This window comes from Triturus cristatus, chromosome 9 (genome assembly GCF_964204655.1).
Source record: "Triturus cristatus chromosome 9, aTriCri1.1, whole genome shotgun sequence".
NCBI classification, from domain to species: Eukaryota; Metazoa; Chordata; class Amphibia; order Caudata; family Salamandridae; genus Triturus; species Triturus cristatus.
In genome coordinates, this window is record NC_140592.1 from 714,588,408 (window position 1) to 714,604,008 (window position 15,601).

At 49.4% G+C, this 15,601-nt stretch overlaps 1 protein-coding gene across 3 annotated transcripts in view; it reads right to left on the reverse strand.

The window, feature by feature from the left end:
- Positions 1 to 15,601, reverse strand: part of DRAP1 (DR1 associated protein 1) — a 463,081-nt gene that overhangs the window by 32,687 nt on the left and 414,793 nt on the right. For all 3 annotated transcript variants that reach the window (XM_085625886.1, XM_085625884.1, XM_085625885.1), the window contains one exon: positions 14,984 to 15,063. In XM_085625886.1, the coding sequence (XP_085482012.1) occupies positions 14,984 to 15,063 (80 nt within the window). The remainder of the gene's footprint in view (positions 1 to 14,983; positions 15,064 to 15,601) is intronic.

Genomic DNA, 15,601 nt, shown 5'->3' on the forward strand with positions numbered 1-15,601 from the left:
GCCATGGAACAGTGCCGCCCTGTTTATAAGCTGACCAAACCCCAAATGGTCATCAGGCGGGGAGGGTTTTGAGGGGTATGATGTGGGATCAGGCATGTCAGGCATTGGGTAAGACCAGTCGTCTATGGGTGCTGTGTCCGGGAGTGTAAAGGGATCATTAGGAACAGTGGGATCATCCAGGAAATCCGGGTCTCCCCCTCCCCCTAAATCATCATCATCCTGTGGAGATGGTGTGTGAGAAGGAGATGGTAAAGGAGAAGGTGGTGGGGGGGATGGGATAGGAGGTAAGACGGGAGAGGAAGGACGTATGGGTGAGGTGGCACAGTCCTTCCTTGAAGGAGCTGGGGGAGGTGGTGTGTCCAGCTTCCATTTCTTATATGGCACTGCTGTGACATGTCCTGTTTTAGGATTGATGTAAATCCGTTTTTGCGTTGGATCTGGCCGAAAAAGTTCCTCAGTGTCCGAAGGTGGCCTTGGCGCTGATTGTTTGGGTTACGATCTTGGCTTTGTGAGATCGGCAGGTTCTTTGTGGGGCTTTCTTGGCACCGAGGATGTTTTAGGTGCCGAATAACTTTTCGGGTCCGATGGAGTTTTCGGTGCCGAAGAACCTTTCGGTGCCGAAGAACCTTTTGGCGCCGACGATCCTTTCGGTGCCGGTGGAAACGTCGGTGCTGAGTGATATTTTGGTGCCGATGGAGATGTCGGCCTCGGAGCCTGCTTCGGTGCCGAAGGTATTGTAGACACAATAATATGAGGTTTGCTCGAGCCTGAGCCACCTGCAGGCTTAGATGTCTTCGGAGCCGGGCCCGGGGGCGGGGCTTCTGAAGACTATTTTGGATCGCGACTGGGTCCAGCTGGCAGAGTCTTGACCAATGTCTTTTTAGGTGGGGTTGGGGTAGGGGAGCTGGTACTCACGGACTGCCCCGGATCAGAATCGTCGGCCTCGGACACGATCTGGAGGTCTTCAGAACCGTCGTCAGAGACATCCTGTGCAAAGATGTCTTCTGGTTCCGGTACCGGTTTAGCCATGATATGGCGTCGAGCTCTTCGGTCCCGTATCGTCTTCTTCGAACGGAACGCGGCGCAGGCTGGGCAGCTCGATTCGTTGTGGTCTGGTGAGAGGCACAAATTACAGACCTCGTGGTGATCACTGTGGGGGAACTTTGCTCCGCATTGGGGGCATTTTTTAAAGGGTGTCTTTCCATCAGCCGTGTCCGGATCCGGTCCGATGGTATTTCGACGTCGAATTGTAGAGTTTGGCGAGTTGTTGTGATTGCTATGAAGTTTTCTGCTGGAGCGGAAAATAGGTCATCCGAAAAACAATCTGAGGATGGAGTGGATGCCCATGCGCACTGTTGTCCAGAGGGGGAGTCACTTATCTCGTGACCAAAGACAACAACAACCTGCAATCATCCGAGCCCAACACCAGATGGCGATCTTATCCTTAGTGTGTGATCTGCAGCTCATATGCCTCGAACAAATACTTTACTGTAGTAATGCAGCTTGTAAACAGTTTGAATTGTATGTGCACTTTGTTTTTACTTGCAGTAGGTTTGCAGAAAAATGCAATACTTCGTAAATACAGTACATAGACTTGAATGGGCTTTTCAGTAAAACACCAAGTAAGTTACTTTTTAGATTACTTTTCTTACTCAGATTAGTATACCTGGATATCACTCTGACATTTCATGTAATTATGTAAGTAAAATCGTTTTGGTTAAATAAGACCATTTTAAAGAATTTCTTTAGGTTTTCAAACGCCACACTTAGAAACTTTTCCAAGAAAAACAGTCAATGTTATCCTATGGAGGAAAGGAATATGCTACTTACCAGGATGCATCTGTTCTTGGCATGTAGCGCTGCAGATCTATACACTGTGCATAGATCGCCATCTGGTGTTGGGCCCGGATGTTTGCAGTTTGTTTTTCCTCTTGGAAAGTCTTTGGAAGTCACGAGGTTGGTGACTCCTCCTTTGGTTCGTATTGCGCATGGGCTTCGGCTCCATCCTCAGATTGTTTTTCACCAGCAGGGAAAGAAACCCATGTGTGTTGTATCTAAATAAGATAGATGGAACGGATACAGGTAGCCGGGGACGCGGGTGAGCGTGTATAGATCTGCAGCTCTACATGCCAAGAACAGATGCATACTGGTAAGTAGCATATTCCGTTCGAGGCATATGAGCTGCAGATTATACACTGTACATAGACTATATAGCAGTACCCAACCCTAGCGGCGACCACCGGCATCCGTTGCAGTTGTTTGGAACAGTGTTTTTAGTACAGCCTGGCCCACACTAGCTTGTTGCTTGGTTTGTACATCTACACAGTAATGTTTTGTGAAAGTGTGTGGTGTTGACCATGTCGCTGCTTTGCAGATGTCATCTAGTGGTATGTTTCCTAGAAAAGCCATAGAAGCCCCTATCTTCCTTGTAGAGTGGGCTTTAGGGGGAACAGATAGCGTTCGTTTTGCTTTGTGGTAGCAAATCTGTATGCATTTTACAATCCACCTAGCTATCCCTGATTTAGAAATAGGGTTGCCTTTATGTGGTGGAGAGAAAGAGACAAATAGCGGTTTGGTTTTTCTGAAAGGTTGTGTTATTTGGATGTAGTAAAGTAAGGCCCTTTTAACATCCAGTGTGTGTAAAGCCCTTTCCGCAACGGTTTGAGGTTGTGAGAAAAAGACTGGTAATTCTACCGACTGGTTTAGATGGAAGGGAGAAATGACTTTGTGTAGAAATTTTGGGTTAGTGCGGAGTACAACCTTGTTCTGATGCATTTGAAGAAAAGGTTCCTGTATGGTGAGTGCTTGTATTTCACTAACCCTTCTAAGGGAAGTGATGGCCACTAGGAATGCTGTTTTCCACGTGAGAAATTGCAGCTCACATTTATGTAATGGTTCGAAAGGGGGTCCCATTAGCCTTGTGAGAACTATATTCAAGTTCCAGACAGGTGAGGGTGGTACTCTGAGTGGAATTACTCTTTTGAGGCCTTCCATAAAGGCTTTGATGGCAGGCACCCTGAAAAGTGATCGGTGCTGCCTGTTCTGTAAGTAAGCAGCAATTGCTGCGAGGTGTAACCGAATGGATGTATATGCTAGCTTACACCTTTGTAGATGGAGCAAGTAACATATGATGTGCTGTATGGACACATTTAGAGGATTGATTGTGTTGTTGTGGCAGTAAACAACAAATCTTTTCCACTTTGCAGCATAGCATGCCCTAGTAGTAGGGTGTCTAGCTTCCCTGATAATATTCATGCGATCAGGGGGAAGGTTAAGGTATCCGAATTCTAGGACCTCAGGAGCCAGATCGTAAGGTTGAGCTGAGCTGGGTCCGGGTGCCTGATCTCTCCATGGTTCTGGGTTAGGAGGCAAGGTGAGCGGTGTAGCTTTTGGTGTGGTACTACCGAGAGTTCCAGCAGTGTGGTGTACCACGGTTGTCTGGCCCATGTTGGAGCTACTAGGATCAGTGTTAGGGAATGCTGTTGTAGTTTTCGCACCACTAATGGAATTAGTGGGAGAGGTGGAAAAGAGTATGCAAATTTGTTTGACCAGTTCATCCATATCGCATTGCCTTTGGACAATGGGTGTGGATATCTGGCGGCGAAGCTTGGGCATTTTTTGTTTTCGTGGGTGGCGAATAGGTCTATGTGTGGATGCCCCCACTTCTGAAAGAACAGGTGAAGAACTTGTGGGTGAAGTTCCCATTCGTGAATCTGTTGCGTTTGTCTGCTGAGCAGATCTGCCACGGTGTTTTGGACTCCTGGGACATGTTGGGCCAGGAGAAAGATTTTCTGTGGAATTGCCCATCTCCATATGCTCTGTGCTAATTGAGAGAGCTGTGGAGAGTGTGTGCCCCCCTGTTTTTGAATGTGGTACATGGCAGTCATGTTGTCTGTGCGAATGAGGACTGCCTTGCCTGAAATCTGCGTCTGGAAGGATTTTAGGGCTAGGAAGATTGCCAGCAACTCCAAATGGTTGATGTGGAGTAACTTCTGTTGCGGTGTCCATGTGCCCTGTACTGTGAGATGTAACAGATGAGCTCCCCAGCCGGAGAGCGATGCGTCTGTTGTCAGCATTATTTGTGGAACCGGGTCCAGGAACGGTCGACCTCTGGAAAGGTTTGTGGTGTTCCACCACTGAAGAGAGCGATGGGTGCGACCGTCTACCAACACCAGATCTGTCAGTTGTCCCTGGGCCTGGTTCCACTGGCGCGCTAAGCACTCTTGGAGTGGACGCATCTGGAGTCTTGCATGGGGCACTATGAAAATGCAAGAGGCCATCATCCCTATCAGTTGCATAAACACTCTTGCTGGGAGAGAGTGTTGAAATATGAATTTCTGACGCAGAGCCGGTATGTTTGCAATCCTGGCAGGATTGGGATAGGCTATGGCTTTTGAGGTGTCTATGGTAGCACCGAGGTATTGTTTTGTGTGTGATGGTGCCAGGTGGGACTTTTGGTGGTTCACTGTGAAGCCTAGCTGGTGAAGCAGTTGGATTGTAGCGGCGGTGTGTTGCACACATTGTTCGTAGTATGTGGCTTTTATCAGCCAGTCGTCCAAATATGGGAAGACGTGAATGTGCTGTCTTCTGAGGTGTGCAGCCACTACTGCTAGGCACTTGGTGAATACCCTTGGTGCTGTTGTTACCCCGAATGGGAGCACCTTCAACTGGTAGTGTTGCCCGTCCACTACAAATCTGAGGTACTTTCTGTGAACATGGTGTACTGGGATGTGAAAGTATGCGTCTTTCAAATCCAGAGTGGTGAGAAAGTCGTTCTGGGAGAGGAGTGAAAGAACCTGTTGAAGGGTTACCATATGAAAATGGTCTGAATGTATGCAAGTATTTAGAGGTCTGAGATCTAGGATAGGTCGTAGAGTCTCGTCTCTTTGCAATCAGAAAGTACAGGGAGTAGACCCCTAAATTTTGTTAATTGATGGGGACCTGCTCTATGGCTTGTTTTTGCAGGAGGGAGATTACCTCCTGTTTTAGTAACGTAGCATGTTCTTGAGACATAGGGCGTTGCCTGGGTGGAATGTTTGGGGGGGTAGATGTTAATTCTAGGCAATACCCTGAATGAATAATTTGGGTCACCCATCTGTCTGAGGTGATTGTCTCCCAGACGTGAAGGAAATGTTGTATTCTGCCCCCGACCGGAGTGGAATGGTCTGGAGGGAACGGGGGGGGGGGGAGTCATTATTTAGGCAGTGTGGCAGAGCGGGCGGTTTTGTCTTGCCTCTGCCCTTATTATTATTGCCTCTAAATCCGCCTCTTTGATAACCCTTTGTGAAGGTAGACTGAGGAGGGGATTTGTAGGACGTGGATGCACTATCCGAGGGGTAGCCTCTACCCGTGCCCCGAAAGGAAGAGCGGCGAAAAGAGCGCCTAGGAGTGTGAGACTGTAGGGCTTCCATGGATTTCGCCGAATCAGTATCTTTTTTTCATCTTTGAGGGCTTCATCACCTTTTGGGCCAAATAAATGTTGTTGGTCGAATGGGTGATTCAGTATGGAGGCTTGTACCTCAGGTTTAAAACCTGAAACTCTTAGCCAGGCGTGGCGACGGAGAAGGACACTGGTGTTTATGGCCCTGGAGGCTGTATCTGCCGCATCTAGGGCACAGCGTATAGAGGTATTAGTTATAGTTTTCCCCTCTTGGATCAATTCATTAGCCCTATTCTTGTATTTTTCAGGGAGATGGTGCATGATGGTCTCCAACTCATCATAATGCGCCCTGTCGTATCTGGCCAATAGCGCTTGCGTGTTGGCGATATGCCATATATTGGCAGCTTGCGACGCAGTGCGCTTCCCTGACGCGTCTAGGAGCTTGGACTCTTTGTCAGGTGGTGGTGCTTCGCCTGACGCCTGAGAATTTGAGCGCTTCCTAGCTGTAGATACCACTAAAGAATCCAGTGGTGCAGGGCCTTTAATGTATGAAGGATCTGTGGGGGCGGCTTTGTATTTCTTCTCTATACGGGGGTTTGGGACCCTAGCCCTGACTGGGTCTTTCAAAACCTCTGGTGCATGTTTGATTACCCCTTTTAACATAGGCAAAATGGCAGTAGACCTATGTGCATTATCGACAGTGTCTAGGAGAAAATCTTCCTCCACTGGGTCAGTATGTAACTCCACCCCGTGATAATGTGCCGCCCTCTGTAGTAGGTGGTGAAAGCCTAACGAATCTTCTGGTGGGGATGGCCTAGATGGGTAAAGGTCATCCTGTGGGACATCTGGGATGTCCGGATTGTTATAATCATTCAATGGGTCTGGAGATCCAGTAGGGGTGGGGTCTTGTGGCACATCTGCTGGATCATAGTAAGGGTCCCCTAGATCATCGTGGTCTGGAGACAGGGTCGGAGAGCGATGAGGCGGGGTGGAGAGGGTGGAGGTGGGGAGGGTGGAGGAGGTGGGGAAGGCACTCTGAAAGGGGAGGTAGCAGTGTCCTTCCTCTTTGGAGGTGGAGGTGGAGGTGGAGCTGGTTTGTCCAAGTGTCTCTTTTTTTAAGACAGTGTCAAGTGTCCAGTTTTTGGATCCTTGGTAAGTGTCTTTTGCAGAGGATCCGGTGTGAAAAGTTCTTGCGACACTGGTTGTTTGGTCGGCGCCGAGGGTTTCGGGGCAGACGGTTTTTTAGGCTCGTCTGAGCCGTGCTTCTTCGGGACCTCCGATTTTTTGTTCGGTGCCGAGAGAGGCTTCGGCACGGGAATGTCGGTGCCGAGGGCCTTATGATGTTTGGTCGGCACAGAGAGGGCAGCTTTCGACACCGAGGGCTTTGGTCTGGGCTCGGTGTGGAGGCCGATTTTTTCTTCGGTGCCGAAGGGTGTCTTTCGGTACCGCTGGTAGGCTGGCTCGAGCCCGAGCTGCCGGAAGGCTTAATAGACTTCTATACCGGTCCCGAAGGTGGGGTGTGAGAAGCAGTATCCTTGGTCTTGCCTAGGCTCGAGGGCAAAGGTGTGACCGAAGCCTTTTTGGGTATCGGCGTGGGTGTGGGAGGGGGTATTGTACTCACGACCCTCTGCGCCGGAGTGATGTCCTCCACATCTGAGTCGTCGGCCTCGGAAGCACTGATGAGGTCATCGTCCTCTTCTTCGATATTCTGCTGTCCCGGAGCTTCAACGTCGTCTCCGAAGATGTCGACTGGAGCGGAGGTCGAGGAGTGCGCCATGTTGCGTCTAGCCCTTCGATCTCGAATAGTCTTTTTAGATCGAAAAGACTTGCAGGCGGGACAGTCTCGGGCCTTGTGTTCAGGGGAGAGGCAGAGGTTGCACAACTCATGAAGATCGGTGTGGGGAAACTTGGACCCACATCGAGGGCACTTCTTGAAGGGAGTTCTTTCCATCAGCAGAGACCGGAGCCGGAATAGGCCCGAAGGCCGCCGTCGACGACCGGAATCGAAGAAGTGCCGAAGAGAAGGTGATTAAGATGATTTATTATCTGAAGGATCTCGATGAGCGAGGATTTTTGCGTCGATCGTTGAACTGGAAAAGTTCGGAACCGGAGCGCGAAGTATTACATCCGAACCCGATGGCGGAAAAAAACAATCTGAGGATGGAGCCGAAGCCCATGCGCAATACGAACCAAAGGAGGAGTCACCAACCTCGTGACTTCCAAAGCCTTTCCAAGAGGAAAAACAAACTGCAAACATCCGGGCCCAACACCAGATGGCGATCTATGCACAGTGTATAATCTGCAGCTCATATGCCTCGAACATAGTGTTATCGGTTTTGAGGTAAGTATTTGATAGTGGGAGTTGAGGTTCTGGGGATAGACTCAGGGGTCCACCAGGGTCAAGGGTGCACTCTAGTTACACCCTCAGCAGCACTAGGGCGGCCTGTTGCAGAGTGCTGAGGCCCAATGTTATCCAATGGGGGATAGGGGGCCTCCGGTTGGTGGCTGCTGATGAGCAGGCCACTTGGTTGTGGGAGCAAAGCTCCTGGACTCTAGCTCAGGGCAAATGGGGAAACAAAGTAGCACCAAAGGTGCACCCTCAGCGGCACTAGAGCAGGCGGTTGCAGGGTGCCGATTTGACGGCGGGCTCCTTGTTTGCAATGGCACCCAGCTAGAGGGGTGACTGATCTATGCCAGGGTAGTGGGTTGTAGGCATGGCACACAGGGATGTATGCCATGTAGATTTCACTACTTTCTGCTCCAAAAAAGGCAGCCTGCAAAGGCAGTGTGTGTCTGTGTGTAAAGGTACAGGGCCTCTAAGGGTGGCACAATAAGTGCTGCAGCCCTTAGAGGTCTTCCCTGGTCACAATGCCCTGGGTACCTGTGGTACCATTTACCAGGGGATGACCTGTGCCTAGTGATGCCAATTGGGTTAGCTTTGGGGAAAGAACACAGGCCCTGGGAATCTGACTGGCAGGGACCCAAGGCACATCAAGTCAAAGTGCATCAGTAGTCTGGTAAAAAGTGGGGAGGGGTTACTGCAACAGAAACCCACTTTCCTACAGCAGTTGCCAGGCAAACAAAAAAAGATGGTTGAAAAAGAAAAAAAGCAGCTTCAGCTGACTGGCTGAGGTTTAGGTCTGTGTGTCATTTCAAGGGTACTACCAGGTCTATTCACACTTCCACAAGGCACAGTTATCTAGATTCAGCTACTTTTAAGAACACTGACAACTTGAGGGAGCAGTCCCCGATTTTCACTTCCTTATGGATGAAGCCTATTTTGCTGTATTGTTCATCCCTTCAGGTTTTGGGCTATTTCATTAAGTAGTGAAGTTAATGATTAGGCTGCAATGAACTGATGAAACCTTTTTTGTTAATTGGATAAGAAAACACAGGATAAAAAAGGCAAATGCTACTTACCAGTATGCATCTGTTCTTGGCATGTAGAGCTGCAGATCTACACACTGTGCATAGATCGCCATCTGGTGTTGGGCCCGGATGTTTGCAGTTGTTTTTCCCCTTGGAAAGTCTTTGGAAGTCACGAGGTATGAGACTCCTCCTTTGGATCGTATTGCGCATGGGCTTCGGCTCCATCCTCAGATTGTTTTTCGTCAGCAGGGAAATTATGGAGCGTAGTAGTAAGTAGTGAAGATGCCCATGTGTGCTGTATCTAAATAAGATAAACTGGAACAGATAAATGTAGCCGGGGAGGCGGGTGGGCGTGAGTAGATCTGCAGCGCTACATGCCAAGAACAGATGCATACTGGTAAGTAGCATTTGCCGTTCGAGGCATATGAGCTGCAGATTACACACTGTGCATAGATTATATAACAGTACTCGCTCCTAGCGGCGACCACCAGTATCTGTTGCAGTGGTTTGAAACAGTGCTTTGAGTACAGCCTGGCCCACACTAGCTTGTTGCTTAGTTTGCACACCTACACAATAGTGTTTAGTTGAAGTGTGCGGTGTAGGCCATGTAGCTGCTTTGCAGATATAATCTAAGGGGATGTTCCCTAAGAATGCCATGGAAGCCCCCATCTTACATGTAGAGTGGGCTTTAGGGGGAACAGATAGCGTTAGTTTTGCTTTGTGGTAGCAAATCTGTATGTATTTGACAATCCACCTAGCTATCCCAAATTTGGAGATGGGGTTGCCTTTGTGTGGTGGTGAGAAAGACACGAAAAGTTGTTTGGTCTTATGAAAGGGTGTGTTCTCTTGATGTAGTAGAGTAAGGCTCGTTTGACATCTAATGTGTGGAGAGCTCTTTCTGCAATGGTCTGTGGTTGCGAGAAGAATACGGGTAGTTCCACAGATTGGTTTAGGTGAAAGGGAGAAATGACTTTAGGGAGGAATTTTGGATTTGTGCGGAGAACAAACTTGTTATGCTGCATTTGCAGAAAAGGTTCTTGAAGGGTGAGGTCTTGTATCTCACTGACCCTTCTGAGAGAAGTGATGGCTACAAGAAAAGCAGTTTTACACGTTAGGAATAGAAGTTCACATTTGTGTAGAGGTTCAAAGGGAGGCCCCATTAGTCTTGTGAGAACGATGTTTAGGTTCCACACAGGTGAGGGTGGCAATCTGGGGGGAATTATTCTTTTGAGGCCTTCCATGAAGGCTTTTATGGCAGGTACTCTAAAGAGTGATAGATGTTGCCAGTTTTGTAGATAAGCTGCTATGCCTGCGAGGTGCAGTCTAATAGACGTGTAGGCTAGATTGCATCTTTGAAAGGTGTAGTAAATAGCCTATGATGTGTTGGATGGACACATCTAGGGGATTAAAGTTATTGTTGTGACACTAGATCACAAAGCGTTTCCACTTGGCTGCGTAGCAAGTTCTAGTGGTAGGTCGTCTAGCTTCCCTAATGACGTTTATGCAGTCTGGGGGGAGATTTAGATAACCGAATTCTAGGATTTCAGGAGCCAGATCGCAAGGTTGAGCTGAGCTGGGTCCGGGTGCCTGATCTCTCCATGGTTCTGGGTTAAGAGGCGTGGAGAGAGGTGTAACTTTTGGTGCGGTACTATAGATAGTTCCAGCAGTGTGGTGTACCACGGTTGTCTGGCCCAAGTTGGAGCTACTAGGATGAGAGTGAGGGAGTGTTGTTGTAATTTGCGCACCACTAATGGAATGAGTGGGAGAGGCGGAAAAGCGTACGCAAATTTGCCTGACCAGTTCATCCATATCGCATTGCCTTTGGACAATGGGTGTGGATACCTGGCGGCGAAGCTTGGGCATTTGGCGTTTTCGTGGGTGGCAAAGAGGTCTATCTGTGGATGCCCCCACATTTGGAAGTACGGGTGAAGAAATTGTGGATGGAGTTCCCACTCGTGGATCTGTTTTGTTTGTCTGCTCAGCAGATCGGCCATAGTGTTTTGGACTCCTGGGACATGTTGGGCTAGGAGAAAGATTTTGTGGGGTATGGCTCATCTCCATATGCTCTGTGCTAGCTGTGAGAGCTGCGGAGAGTGTGTGCCTCCTTGTTTTTGTATATAGTACATGGCTGTCATGTTGTCCGAGCGGACTAGGACGGCCTTGCCAGATATGTGTGTTTGAAAAGCCTTTAGTGCTAAGAATATGGCTAGTAACTCCAGATAGTTGATGTGGAGTAACTTTTGTTGAGGTGTCCACCTGCCCTACATGGTGTGATGTAGTAGGTGAGCTCCCCAGCCGGAGAGCAATGCGTCTGCTGTCAGTACTATCTGAGGAACAGGCTCCAGGAATGGTCGTACTTTGGAAAGGTTTTTGGGTGTCCACCACTGCAGAGAGCGATGGGCACGACCGTCCACCAACACCAGATCTGTCAATTGACCCTGGGCCTGGTTCCATTGGCGCGCTAAGCACTCTTAGAGAGGACTCATCTGTAGTCTTGCATGAGGTACTATGAATATGCAAGAGGCCATCATTCCTATAAGTTGCATGAACACTCGAGCTGGAAGAGTGTGTTCCGGCTGAAATTTGGCACGTAGCGCCTGAATGCTTGCTATCCTGGCAGGACTGGGGTAGGCTAGTGCTTTTGAGGTGTCTATAGTGGCACCTAGGTATTGTTTTATGTGGGACGGTTGCAGATGGGACTTTGTGTGGTTTGCTGTGAAGCCCAGTTCGTGAAGTAGCTGGATAGTGGCGCGAGTGTGTTGTACACACTGGTTGTATGAGCTGGCTTTTATTAGCCAGTCGTCTAGGTATGGGAAGACGTGGATGTGTTGTCTTCGCAGGTGTGCTGCCACGACCGCTAGGCACTTGGTAAACACCCGCGGTGCTGTGGTAACTCCGAATGGGAGCACTTTGAATTGATAGTGTTGACCGTCCACTACAAACCTGAGAAACTTTCTGTGAGCTTTGTGAACGGGATGTGGAAATAGGCGTCCTTGAGGTCTAGGGTGGCAAGGAAGTCGTCTTGGGAGAGCAGGGGAAGTACCTGCTGGAGTGTGACCATGTGGAAATGGTCCGAGTGTATATAGTGATTTAGGGGTCTGAGGTCCAGTATGGGCCTTAGAGTCGTCCCTTTTTGGTATGAGAAAATATAGGGAGTAAACTCCCATATTTTGTTGGCGGGCAGGAACTAGCTCTATCGCGCCTCTTTTGTAGGAGGGAGATTACCTCCTGTTTTAGAAGTGACAAATGTTCCTGTGACATTGGGCGTTGTTTGGGTGGAATGTTGGGGGGGGGGGGGGGTAGATATTAGTTCGAGGCAGTAACCTGACCGAATTATTTGTATTACCCATTTGTCTGAGGTGATAGTAGCCCAGACATGAAGGAAATTGTGGAGTCTGCCCCCGACTGGAGTGGGATGGTCTGGGGGGAGTGGAGGGAAGTCATTGGGTAGGGGTGGAGGCAGTGCAGGAGGTGTTAGTTTTGCCTCTGCCTTTATTGTTGTTACCCCTGTAGCCACCTCTCTGATAACCCCTAGTGAAGGTGGATTGGGTAGGGGCTTTATAGGAAGTGGTAGGTGCTTTATAAGAAGTGGAGGCGCTGTCTGAGTAGCCGCCTCTGGAGGTGCTTCGAAAGGAGCAGCGGCGCAAGGAGCGCCTGGGAGTGTGCAACTGTAAGGTTCCCATAGACTTTGCCGTATCTGTGTCCTTTTTCATTTTTTCCAGGGCAACGTCTACGTTTGGGCCAAACAGATGTTCCTGGTCAAAGGGGTGGTTCAGGATGGAGACCTGCACCTCGGGTTTGAAACCGGAAATACGTAGCCAGGCATGCCTACGGAGGACGACGCTGGTGTTAATTGCCCTAGCGGTGGTGTCAGCTACATCTAGGGCGCAGCGAATGGAGGTGTTGGTAATGGATTTACCCTCCTGGATTAGCTCGTGGGCTCTATTTTTATATTTGTCAGAGAGGTGTTGCATTATGGCTTCTAGTTCGTCATAATGTGCCCTGTCATATCTTGCCAAGAGCGCTTGTGTGTTTGCGATGCGCCATATGTTGGCCGCTTGGGATGCAGTGCGCTTGCCCGAGGCGTCTAGGAGTTTGGACTCCTTATCAGGTGGTGGTGCTTCGCCCGATGCCTGGGAGTTTGCTTCCTTGCAGTGGAGACTACCAGGGAGTCTAGTGGTGCAGGCCCTCTGATGTAGGTGTGGTCTGCTTTATATTTCTTCTCGATACGAGGGTTGATGACTCTGGCCCTGACTGGGTCTTTAAAGACCTCAGGCGCGTGCTTGATAACCCCTTTTAGCATTGGCCAGATTGAAGTGGTCCTGTGTGAAGTATCAAAGGTATCGAGAAGGAAGTCCTCCTCCACGGGGTCTGTGTGGAGATCAACTCCATGGTAGTGTGCTGCCCTATGGAGTAGTTGGTTAAACCCCATTGTGTCTTCAGGGGGGACGGTCTTGAAGGGTAAAGGTCGTCCTGCGGGACGTTGGGGACGTCTGGAATGTTGTAGTCGTCCCATGGGTCTGGGGACCCTGTAGGAGTGAGATCCCCTGTGGGTTGGTCATGGGGCCCGGCCCCTGTGTCCTCGTAGTCATTGTCATCATCCTCATCGGGAGAGGGTGTGGGGGAATGATGAGGTGGGGGAGAGGGAGGAGGTGGAGGAGGGGGTGAAGGTATTCTCAAAGGGGAGGTAGCAAAGTCTCTTCTCTTTGGAGGTGGAGCTGGGAAGAGCTTGTCCAGAGGTCTCTTTTTGATGCTAAGCATCAAATGTCCAGTTTTTGGGTCCTTGAACAGTGTTTTTTGCAGTGGATCGGGCCAAAATAGTTCCTCTGTGAATGGCCGATCCGTGGGTGCCGAAGGTGTCAGAGCCGTAGGTTTTTTAGCCTTGTAATCTTTTGAACTGTGTGGCTTGCGAGTCCGGTTGTTTCCTCGGTTCCGAGATGATTTTCGGCTTCGAGGTGTGGGCGTCTAGGGCTTTAGATTTTTTGCTCGGCTCCGAGGAAGGTGTCAGTGTCGAGGAACCAGTGCTGGTCTTCGACTCAGAGTGCTTCGGTGTGGAGCTCGGCGCGGAGGAGGAGGCCATTTTCTTTTTCTGCGCCGGTGCGGAGGAGTGTTTCTCGGCACCGACGGCAGGCTGGCTCGAGCCCGAGCCACCAGAAGGCTTGGTGTGCTTCTTAACCGGGCCCGAAAGCGAGGTATGGGAAGCAGTATCTTTGATCGTGCCTAGGCCCGAGGGTGAAGGCGTGACCGAAACCTTTTTTGGTGCCGAAGGTGGGGGTCAATGTCAGTACTCACGCCCCTCTGTGCCGGAGTGATGTCCTCGACATCTGAGCTGTCGGCTTCGGAGGGCCTGACGAGGCCCTCTTCGGTGTGCTGCTGTTCTGGGACATCGATGCCTTCTTCGAAGAGGTCATCGGGGATTGCTGGCGACGTGTGTGCCATGATTCTCCACGCCGTTCGGTCGCGAATGGTCTTCTTCGACCGGAAGGATTTGCACGCCGGACAGTCTCGAGCCTCGTGTTCTGGGGAGAGGTAGAGGTTGCACACCTCAAGGAGATCGGTGTGGGGAAACTTGGACTCACATCGAGGACACTTCTTAAATGGAGTCCTTTCCATGAGCCAGGACTAGAGCTCAGGTAGGCCCGAAGGCCTCCGTCGACGACCGGAATCGAAGACTTCGAGCGATGAGTCACGCCGAGTGTGGAGATCGCGATCTAAACAATACCGCGAAAAGGGAAGGGTTGCACGTCGATTAGAAGAACTTTAAAGTGTTCGGAACCGGAGCGCGAAGAAATACATCCGAGCCCGATGGCAGAAAAAAACAATCTGAGGATGGAGCCAAAGCCCATGCGCAATACGATCCAAAGGAGGAGTCACATACCTCGTGACTTCCAAAGACTTTCCAAGAGGAAAAACAACTGCAAACATCCGGGCCCAACACCAGATGGCGATCTATGCACAGTGTGTAATCTGCAGCTCATATGCCTCGAACATACCTTTTTTCTGCGCATTTGTAAAATTGCAGATTTACCCAATTAGAAATGCATTTATGTAAATAAGAAAGTGTTCAGGAGCCATACACAAGCAGGAGTATCGTACTTATTATTATGAAAGAAGATCCTATGATGCAGGAGAAAATTATTCACAATTTGTCATTAGTAACACTTGCTCACTTCACCTACACCACACCAACACATGCAGAAGCCCTTTCTACAAAGAATTACAGGTGCAACTTACCTCTGAAACCTGGCTGTCTGTTGGTTGGCAGGCAGCTGTGATGTTTCGTCCTCATCTTCCGTTTCACTGTCATCCGTCTCCTAAGTGAGGGAAAAAAAAATATGGAATGTCAGGTTGATGATATGGTCAAATGAAACTGATGCTGATAAAACTGAACTCCTTAAAAAAAGCAGACAATTCTATAACTTGACTCACATGAAACAGACATGGCCTCACGTGCACACATTGGATAAGTTAACAATATACCTGTGATCCTATAGTTAAGGTTAAGTTGGTGTTTGCATTGTCAGTTTGCCTGCCCAAAACAGTGAGGGTACAGCAAATTAAAAAGATCCCCTTTAACATAAGGTGCTTGAGCAAACCAACGGTGGTTCAGATGAAAGCATAATCTACCTGGAGGTTTCTGGGTAGAGGAGTCCAGACTAGACAGTGAACAAACCAACTCCCTGCAGACATGACAACTTATGGGTAAGGGAGTTTCTCTTCTCTCTATTCCTGCAGCAATCACTGAGCGGGCTTGATGGAGGGATAATTCAAGAGTTCATCTAGTAAATGTCAAAAGTATTGAGGAACTTCTTATACTGAGGCTAAGAATGATGCAATGATCATGGAAGACCC